Source organism: Catharus ustulatus, chromosome 26 (genome assembly GCF_009819885.2).
Source record: "Catharus ustulatus isolate bCatUst1 chromosome 26, bCatUst1.pri.v2, whole genome shotgun sequence".
NCBI classification, from domain to species: Eukaryota; Metazoa; Chordata; class Aves; order Passeriformes; family Turdidae; genus Catharus; species Catharus ustulatus.
The window spans coordinates 4,379,251-4,388,452 of record NC_046246.1 but is presented as its reverse complement, the minus strand read 5'-3'; the positions used below and the strand labels follow the sequence as shown (position 1 = coordinate 4,388,452).

At 60.3% G+C, this 9,202-nt stretch overlaps 2 protein-coding genes across 2 annotated transcripts; both read right to left on the bottom strand.

Moving 5' to 3' along the window:
* Positions 1-2,095: 2,095 nt before the first annotated feature.
* Positions 2,096-4,063, bottom strand: LOC117007484 (platelet-activating factor receptor-like). Its single transcript, XM_033080704.1, has one exon. The coding sequence runs from the start codon at positions 3,403-3,405 to the stop codon at positions 2,257-2,259; it is 1,149 nt and encodes a 382-aa protein (XP_032936595.1). The 5' UTR covers positions 3,406-4,063; the 3' UTR covers positions 2,096-2,256.
* A 1,074-nt stretch (positions 4,064-5,137) lies between these two features.
* Positions 5,138-6,595, bottom strand: LOC117007493 (transmembrane protein 35B-like). The gene is made up of 3 exons (XM_033080714.1): positions 6,444-6,595; positions 5,711-5,891; positions 5,138-5,620 (listed from the first exon to the last, which is right to left on the bottom strand). Exons 1-3 carry the CDS (start codon positions 6,549-6,551, stop codon positions 5,490-5,492), a joined length of 420 nt encoding a protein of 139 aa, XP_032936605.1. The 5' UTR covers positions 6,552-6,595; the 3' UTR covers positions 5,138-5,489.
* Between the last annotated feature and the right edge of the window lie 2,607 nt (positions 6,596-9,202).

Sequence of the window (9,202 nt, the reverse complement as noted above, 5' to 3'; positions counted from 1 at the left end):
CCTGAGGCACCCTGCGGAGCCCGACTGGCACCGAGAAAAGGGGTACCCACCCGTGGGCACCCCCCTGGATCACCCCAGGGAGCCGAGGGCACTCCAGGACCGTCACCCAGTCCTGTTCCCTGCTAGGGAGGGGGCAGAGTGCAGAGACAGTCCCAGGGTACTGAGATAGCGCTGGTGTGTCGGGATCATCCAGAACAGCCCTGGGGTGCCAGGATAGCCCTGGGGTGCCAGGACAGCCCCAGACTGCCAGGACAGCCCCATGGTGTCCAGCCCCATGGGCTCAGCCTTCCCCCAGCAGACCCAGGGCCACCCGTTGCCGCCTGCCCGCTGAGCCGCTCACACCACACCCTGTAATTTGATCATAATTTTAATAACAATAATTACAGCGTGCGCGGGCTGGAAGTGCAGGAACAATAACCTGGGTAACGCCCTACAAGGTGGAGGGAGCAGCGCCGTGGCACATGCCCTGTCCTGGTGCCAAGCTGAGCCCAGAACACCCCACCAGGCCCTGCCCAAAGTGGGGGGGTCATGGCCCGAGCAGGTGCTCTGTGTGTGTTTCTAAGCAGTCATGTCCATGTCCCAGCGCTGTGGTTCATGTCCCCAGCTTTCTCACTGAACAGGGCACCCTGGCAGAGCCAGAGCTAGGGCTGCCCCCACTCCTGGTGTGCAGAGAGCCCCCCAAAAGTCCTGGAGCACCCAGGAAGAGATCTCCAGTCCCAGAGCCCACCAGGCCCTGAAGCATCCTGCGTTGCTGACACGGCTGCTCCTGCTGCATGCGGGGAGCAGAGCTCTGCCCCCTCCTTCAGCAGTTATATAAAAGGATTAAAATTTAATATGAACTTCAAAAGGGGAAGAACTGGGTGGTCGAAGGCAGCTGGCCCAGGGCCGGGTGCGGAGCAGAGGTACCTTGGGACATGTCCCAGCTCTGCTGAGCAGCAGCACTGCGGCACATGGAGACATCATCCAGCCCCATCCGAAGTGTCCAGGCACCATGGGCAGCACGGTATCCCACAGATGGCTTTACTGAGCCATGGCTTTACTGAGCTTTGGTCTCCCTGGGTCACAGTGGTGCACAGTTTCCACGGCACATGGAGACTCCCTTCCCCAGGGTCAGACCTTGCTTAGCACCTTCATGTCTCTGCTGGCATCCAGGCAGCCCTTAGTAATCCACCACCGGCAGGCACAGCATCACCCACCCGTCCTGGTGCCCGCTGCCACCCCGCCCATCCCATGCCAGCAGCCCTCTAGGCATCACATCTCCTCCTGCCTGGTGCCTCACGTTTCCTTCCATGCACGTGGGTTGGAGTGTGCTGGAGAGCAGCGCTGTGCTGGGGGAGCAGGACCCCCATTTGGGGGGCAGCTGAAGCCCCCCCCATCACCCCCATCCCCAGAACCTTTGGGGTGCTGCACAGCAGCCACTCTGTTCTCCCGCCAGCGCAGCACGGGCAGCGGGGCTGTGCTGGCAGCAGGAATAAGCCAGGGCTGGGAAAACACCATCTTCCTCCCACACAGCCGCCCACGGCCCCGCGCCCGCTCCGCCGCCCCCGCCGCGCCGGGGCTCACGGGGCGGGGGCGGCAGCTGCGGGGTGGGGGCTGCGCCCTCGGGCTGGGCAGGGGACGGGGCAGGGGGTGCGGGCTCAGCAGCCCCCGGTGCAAGAGCCGCCCTGGGACAGGGTCCTGCCGCAGGAATGGGGCTGAGCTGGGGGGCCAGGGCTGCCCCATATCCAGCCCTCCTCGGGGCACAGGCGAAGAGACTGGGGAAGCCTTTGGCTCATTCATTTTTAATCCTGGCCAAGAGGAGTAGGAGTGCAGGCATGAGGTTTAGGGACAGTGCAGGACAGGACTGGCCACAGGACCTCAAACAGCCTCAGCAGCCCAGATCATGCCGTGGGGGTCTTTGGTCATGCATGTCCCTGCAGGATGGAGGCGACAGCGACCACCGAGCATCCCTCGCCATTCTGTGTTCCCACACGCCACTATGGCTCAGCTCCCATTGCTGGGCGAGTCCCTCTCGAAGTGCCAGAGCCAATCTCCCCGTGCCAGCGACGCCCTCCCAGTGCCTGCAATGCGGGGGGGCAGGATCTGTGCTCGAGCAGGAGCTGTGGGCGCGAGGGAACGCACAGAGAGCAGAGCGGGGTGGGAGGAGGGGGGTGCACGAAGCCAGGGCTCCCCCCACACTGCTCCCGATCCCTCACCTGGCAACAGGGACCGCATCCCACGGGCACAGGCGGGGGCAGGACCCTGGTGCCCGCCCCGCTAGGAGGAGGTGAAGGAGGATGCTCGGGCTCCGGGTACCGGCCCGGGCGGGGCCGGCGGGGGCAGCGGGAAGCACTGGCCGAGCTTGCGCAGGGTCCGGGCCAGGTCAGCGCGGAAGCGCCGGATGGAGAAGCAGTAGATGAGGGGGTCCAGGCAGCTGTTGAGGCTGAGCAGGGCCACACTCAGTGTGTGCAGCACATCCAGGGTGTCAGGGGGCTCACAGAGTGGTGCAGGGGGCCGGCTCCCCACCCAGGGGGCCAGCGTCAGGTGGTAGGGCGCCACACAGACCACAAAGACCAGCAGCATCCCCAGCACCATGGCACGGGCCTGCTGCCGGTGGGAGCCTGGCGAGGCCGTGGCGGGCAGCGACAGCGTCCGGGCGATGGAGGTGTAGGTGCCCAGCACCACCAGGAAGGCGGCAGAGAAGAAACCCACCATGGCGTAGGCATAGCCCCGCTGCCGCCCGTGCTGCTCAAAGCAGGCCGTGGTCCCGGCGTGCGTGGGGAAGGTCTGGTGGGTGGCCAGGGTGGGCACGGCACAGCCCAGCCCCAGCAGCCAGGCCAGGGCACAGGCCAGGGTGGCACCGCGGGGCCCGGTCAGCGGCAGCGCCCGCCGCGCCGCCCGCACCGCGCAGAACCGGTTGAAGCTGATGAGCGCCATGAAGGTGATGGCGCTGTAGGTGGCCAGGTAGTAGGCAGCCCCAGCCAGGCGACAGGTGGCCTCTGAGAGTAGCCAGTCCCCCCCAGCCAGGTAGTAGTGGATCCAGAGGGGCAGGGTGAGGTTGAAGAGGATGTCAGCCAGCGTGAGGTTGATGAGGTAGATGCGGATGGCCTTCCTCACCTTGCCACTCTGCAGGAAGACCAGCAATGCCACCAGGTTGCCCGGCAGCCCCACACACAGCACCAGGCAATAGACAACGGGCACCAGCACGAACTGCACCGGGTTGTTGGGCACGCACTGGCCGGGGTGTTCCACCAGCAGCGGTCCCAGCACCGAGCCATTCATCCCGGGATCCTGCAAGCATGGAGAACAGTCAGTGGCACCTTTGGGGACAGGGGAGGGATGTTGACCTGGACAGGACAACCTCTTGGGCTGGCACCTGCGGTAGCTACAGGCACTGGAGGTAGAGCCCCGCAGGGATGCCATCATCTGCCAGAAGGACTCAGCTCAGGAGAGGAGACCCCAGCTATGTCCTCCCACACAAGGGAGCCTAGAAGTCACTGTCAACAGCCCAGCCAGGGCTCCCAGGGAGTGGCAGGCACAGCTGCAGCACAGCCAAGGGACAGAGATGCAGCCGGAGGCACCCGAAGGTGCCACACTGGCTCCAGTCAGCAGCTGCAGGGCTTAACACCTCCCACACAGCACGTGCCTGTGGGGCCACCCACCCCAGCCCTCCCCCAGCACCCCAAATTCCCCATGGAACCAGACATGAGGAAGTCACCCACTGCCTCAGCGAGCTCCAGAATGGAGAAACCCAGGTATGGACAGGGGGTACAAGCACAGGGCCAGCATCCCCCCATGCCCCCCAGTCCTGCACAGCAGGGTTTGCCGTTGGTTCTGGCCATGGAAAACCACGCTGTGCTGCAGTGGCTGTATCCAGGGCTGCAGTTACTTCACCTCCCATCACTGCCTGCCCACACCTCGCCAACGAAGGCACTGAGTCACCAGCCGGTGTTTTCCAGCACGGCAGGGCTGGAATCGGTACAAGCAGCACCCAGCTCCAGGTTGAGGCACGGAGAGCACCAGCTGCTGAGCCTGGGGGACCTCAGCTAGACCCCAGAGGAACCTCTGAATACCTCAGTGGTCCCTTTTTCCTCCTCCTTCCCACTGTTAGCACAGTGAATACTCCATCTCACCCACGCCACAATTGTTACTTACCTGGTCAGGTCGGGCAGGAGCGGCTGTGTCCCCTCTGGCTGCTCCTCACTCTGATCCAGCCAGGCTGGGGGTGGCTTTAAGTGCTGGGGGAGGCAGGGGCTGCCTGACCCCCACCCACCATCCCAAGCCTCCCTGTGTGTGCCTGTGGGACAGCAGTGGAGTAGGGAGAGCACCTGTGTGTGTATGTAATGGGGGATTCCCTGCTGGAGCCACCCTAAGATCCCCTGCGCCGGCTGACGGGGCTGGGGTGTGTGGGAGTGGCCAGTACTGGCCTGGCTGACCCCCCTGCGTGCCCCCAGCCACATCTAATACCATTTCCCAGGGCCCTTCTCCCACCCACGCCTGGATGAATGCAGCAGAGGGTCAAGTTTCTGCACCCGGCAGTTGGGGAGAAAAGGGATGCCCCAAAGGGATCAAAGCAGGAATCTGCCTCCTCCTGGCTCTTTGTGCTTCTGTTGGCTTCAAAGCTGGTTTTAAGGGGAGCAGCCCCAAAGGCCCCTCCAAGCTCTGTGAGCATCTGACTCACTGCTTTGTGGCCTTGCAATTTGTGTGTGTTCTTTTGGGACACCAAAGTTGTCACCTCAGATCCTGTCAGGGGTAAAGGCGTGTCTTACACCCCTCACTCACCCCAACAGACTCCCCACACAGCCATCCCAGTCCCCTTGCTGGGAGACACACAGGGTTCAAATGAACTGTGGTTCATCCTGTGCTGTGCCCATCTGGGGGGGCAGAGGGTGGCTCCCTGTGGGAGGAAGCTCCACAAAAAGCACATGCCTGCTGGGCACTCACTCCTGTCACTCCCTGGGTGTGCAGCAAGGGGCCTGGCACATTGCTGGGTGTCTGTGGGATCCCACTTCAGATGGGCTCTCCCCACTGTCCTGCACCAGCTCCCACATGTCCTCGTGCCTTGTGTCCAGGCTTGGGTCCTCCAGACCCAAGACCTCCCTTTAGCCCCCGAGGCTTAGCATGGGGGGGAGGCAGAAATAAAGAGGGAGGCAAAACGTGAAAAACACGAGGTTTTATTCCAAAATTTGAAAGCCCCCAAGAGAGCAGAGCCAGCCCCTGCTCAGTGTGGCCAAACGCTGGAAAGAGTCGGACACCTTGTGCGAGTTTAGCAATGGAGCTGCCAGAGCAGTGCCACAGCAGCGTCACACTGGTGCCACAGCCACCGTCCCACAGCACCAGCCCAGGTCCCACAGTGTGGGGACAACCAGCACCAGAGTCACTGGCACAGGTGGGAGAGGACACACTGTGTCTCATCAGCAGGTTATCTTGCAGGATGTGATGTCAACCCTGAAAATAGCACAGAGGCATTGCTTCCCACCGGCCGAGCTGTCTGTCCTTCCCGCCGCTCGTCACTCGAACTTGGGCCGGGGGGCAGCTGGGTACCCGCGGATGTTGAGCAGCAGGAGGAGGCCGAGGGACAGGGTGGCCGGGGCACACATGGCCAGCGGCTCCTGCAGCGCCAGTAGCGTGTAGATGGCACCTGGGCAAGGAGCAGAGCGTGGGAATGGGGGTCTCAGGCCGAGGGTGTCCCAGTACCCACCACGGGCAGCGGGTGCCCACTGGCTCTCACCGATCATGACGACGCTGAGGATGAAGTTGCTGATCTCCTGCAGCAGCTGGGGCCCAAATGCCAGCAACAGCCCAGCTGTCACCTCCACCCAGCCCACGGCCACCAGGTACCTGCCTGGCTCCGGCACAAAGCCCAGCTCCTTCAGGGGGAACACCTTGGCAAAGCGCACGAACTCGGATGCCTGGGAAGGGTGGGAGGGGAGCGAGGCAGCCCTGAGCCTGGGGCTGGGGGGATACAGCCCCTCCAGTGTGTCTGCTCTGCCCTGCCCTGCCCTGTCCTGTCCTGTCCTCCAAGAGGACCAGCTCTGCATCCTAAATAACTCAACACACACCCTAAGGGGATCAACCCTGCACCCCAAAATTCTTGGCCCTGCAGCCCAGCACCCCATCCAGTCCATTTCCCTCAATGGGATCAGCCCTGCACCCCAAGTGACTCAACCCTGCACCCCAGTGGGATCAGCCCTGCACCCCAGTGGGATCAGCCCTGCACCCCAGGTAACTCTCGCTGACTCACAATGAAGGGCTCAGCCTTGGATCCAAAGTGCTCCACCCTGCAGTCCCAACCTGTTTATTCTCACCCGCACCACAACAGGGTGAACCCTGCTCTTTTCCCCTGGAGCTCAGCCCCGCACCCCAACCTGTTCTTTCCCCCGGAGCCCGCACACCAAAGCTCTCTCTGCTTTTTGCACCACTGCCCCCAAGCTGCTCATTCCCCCCGGCTCGGCCCCGCTCACCATGTGCCGGTGCAGGTCGGCAGAGAGCCAGTCCGAGACCTTGAGGGCTCCCGTGAGGGAGAAGAAGAGCCCGAGCAGGACACGGAGGGCGGTGAAGGCCGCCGCCATGGCGGGACGGGCGGGCCCGAGGGCGGAGCGGGGCGGAGCGGCCCGGCCCCGTTCCCAGCTCTGCTCGGCCCGATCCAGCTCCGTTCGTGTTCCCAGCTCAGCTCAGCCCGGCCCCGTTCCCAGCTCTGCTCGGCCCGATCCCGCTCCGTTCGTGTTCCCAGCTCAGCTCAGCTCGGCCCCGTTCCCGGCCCGGCCCCATTCCCAGCTCGGCTCGGCCCGATCCAGCTCCATTCCCAGCCCGGCCCCATTCCCAGCTCGGCTCGGCCCGATCCAGCTCCCTTCCCAGCCCGGCCCCGTTCCCAGCCCGGTCTGGTCCCCCCCAGCCCTTGGATGTTTCCGGAGCAGGGGGTGCTCAGATGTGCAGCGTCGCCCCCCAGGGTATGACACCTTCCCGCTCGCAGCTTCATCTTCCCACCAAAACAGAGGGAAAAGGGAGCCCCCGCACCCTGCAAAAAACCCGACAGCTGGGGCTTCGTGGGCTCTGTGAGTGATCCATGTGTGTGACCCAGGGCAACAGCGGCTGGGTTGGGGTGCGAGGGGCTGCGGGGACTGCAGATGGGGCAGGGTATCGGCAATGCTGGGCACAGCCCCGGGGAGCAGACACGAGCCGAGGGAGCAGCAGCAGCGAGGCTGCCCTGGCCCCAGCGAGGCCGCGTTGCGGGCATGGAGCGGCCGCGCTGCCCCGGCCTCTGCGTCACCGCCTGCGCTGCTCCGCCACCGGCACAGGCCGAGCCTCCCAGGAACGACAGCCCGGCCTTGGCCACAGCCAGGCCCAGGGGAGCCGCAGGCGATGACGTTTGTGTAATTCAAGTGGAAATATTTTTTTCATACCAATAAATCACGAGAGCCTGAAGTGTTTTCCAGGCACGAGGAAGCACGGCCAGCCTGGACCTGCCCCGACCCCAGCTCGGCCACCACGTTGCAAGGGCTGCGACAGGATCTGGCTGGACAGGGGCCAGGAGCAGTGACACTATTTTTACTCCTCGCTGCACATGATTCTTCAGCTGCTCACCACAATTTGGAGCTCGGGTTGGCACACCATGCAATGACAGCAACAGGCCAGGGCAGGCTCCAGGCCTCCATAGCTTGGAAAGCTCTTTGTTAGAAAGGAATTAAAAAATAGACACCAAACCCAAAAAAAGCAAGTGCACGTACAGGGCTGTGGCAGTCACTGCTCCAAGGATATTGTTCAAGTGTACCTGCTGTCAGCCTCTGATCTTTTATTGACTACAGAAGGTACTTAATGACTGTTTGGTAGAAGGAGGTGTGAGCCTCACCCGAGGACACTGCAGGTGATGTGTAACACCCATCCCCATCCCTACAGCACACAGGCTGCAGTTTGCTCAGAGCAGCGAGCTGAGGAGGTGAAGTTCAGCACATGGAATGCTGGAACAGTTTCTCACAGGAAGCAGCCAGTGCTGCAACAGTGGAAATGAGGACAAGCTACTGGAAAATAACAGAATCTGGAGAAAAATGGCTGCACAAGCTGCAGTGGCTGTGGAGGCAAAGACACTGGACCCCAAACCCTGCAGGGCAGCTACTGAGGAACCACAAAACCTCACTGAAGCCTTTTCAGGACCTAGACAATACCACAAAGTCATCAAATCAGAGTGAAACACCTCTGATTGCCCTCACCCAGCACCTGATTGCCTGAGAGAAAAGAGCAACTCCCAGTGCAGCACCAACCCTTGCTGCCACGAGCACTCCCAGCATCCAGACCCCTCTCAAGCGTTTCATACCACTTTGCCACTTAAAATTCAATTTATTTTCATGTTTCTAATCTGGCAAAGCAGGACCCAGCCAAATGTTTACAACTCTTCGTGCCACTGCAGGAGGAAATCCTGCTCCAATGAGCAGAGCCACCACTGGTGTATTTCAACATATTAAACAAGTTGATATTTAAACAAAGGATTGTATTTAATGACAGCATGAACCACAGTGTATGTGCACAGTGCAGCTGCCAAAGCACCAAGTGAAGCAACATCAACCATGGCAATTTGTGCTGCAACAGCTAAACCCAGCACTGCTTTGGCCTCTAGAGAACTCTAACTCTTGGCATCTCAGCCTTAATTACTCCAGTCATCACTAAAAAAGCTATTAAAAACCAACCAGGCACAGGTAAACATCTGGAATTCTACAATACAAAATTATGTAACACACAAAATGGGAGTAAGGAATGAGTGAAATTTCCAGAAATTTGTGTTTCTCAGACCCAGCCATACCAGTCCACACTGACTGATTGTTCACTGAACACCCTCCCAGAATAAAACAGAAATAGTTTACAAAAATATTTAAATATTTTATTTTTAAGAGCTGTATGTTCCTTGTTCCTCTTCATTGCACTCTGACTTCTTTTTCTGCAAAGTAAAGCACAGAATTAGAAAGATTTTGAAAGAAAGACAGAAAACAACAGCAGAAACTACATGACATGGAATCATCATTCAGAATCACAGGCCACATGCCTGCCAAATATTCTCAAGTATTCACATCAGATTAGAGATTAAATGAACAGAATTTATCTGTTTTTAAAATCAGATATGGCTTTGTGTGTTTTCTACCCCACAGCAGCGACAAACCACAGAGGATTCAAGAGGAATTCAGCCACTGAATCCCACTGGCTTCACACCTTACAGGTCTGCTGTTATTTACCT

Coding starts and splice junctions, on each gene's coding strand:
- LOC117007484 (XM_033080704.1), bottom strand. CDS start 3,405: ATGATGGCATCCCTGCGGGGCTCTACCTCCAGTGCCTGTAGCTACCGC.
- LOC117007493 (XM_033080714.1), bottom strand. CDS start 6,551: ATGGCGGCGGCCTTCACCGCCCTCCGTGTCCTGCTCGGGCTCTTCTTC. Junction 5,892..6,443: donor CCGACCTGCACCGGCACATG/GTGAGCGGGGCC, acceptor CACCCTTCCCAG/GCATCCGAGTTCGTGCGCTT. Junction 5,621..5,710: donor CCTCAGCGTCGTCATGATCG/GTGAGAGCCAGT, acceptor CTCCTTGCCCAG/GTGCCATCTACACGCTACTG.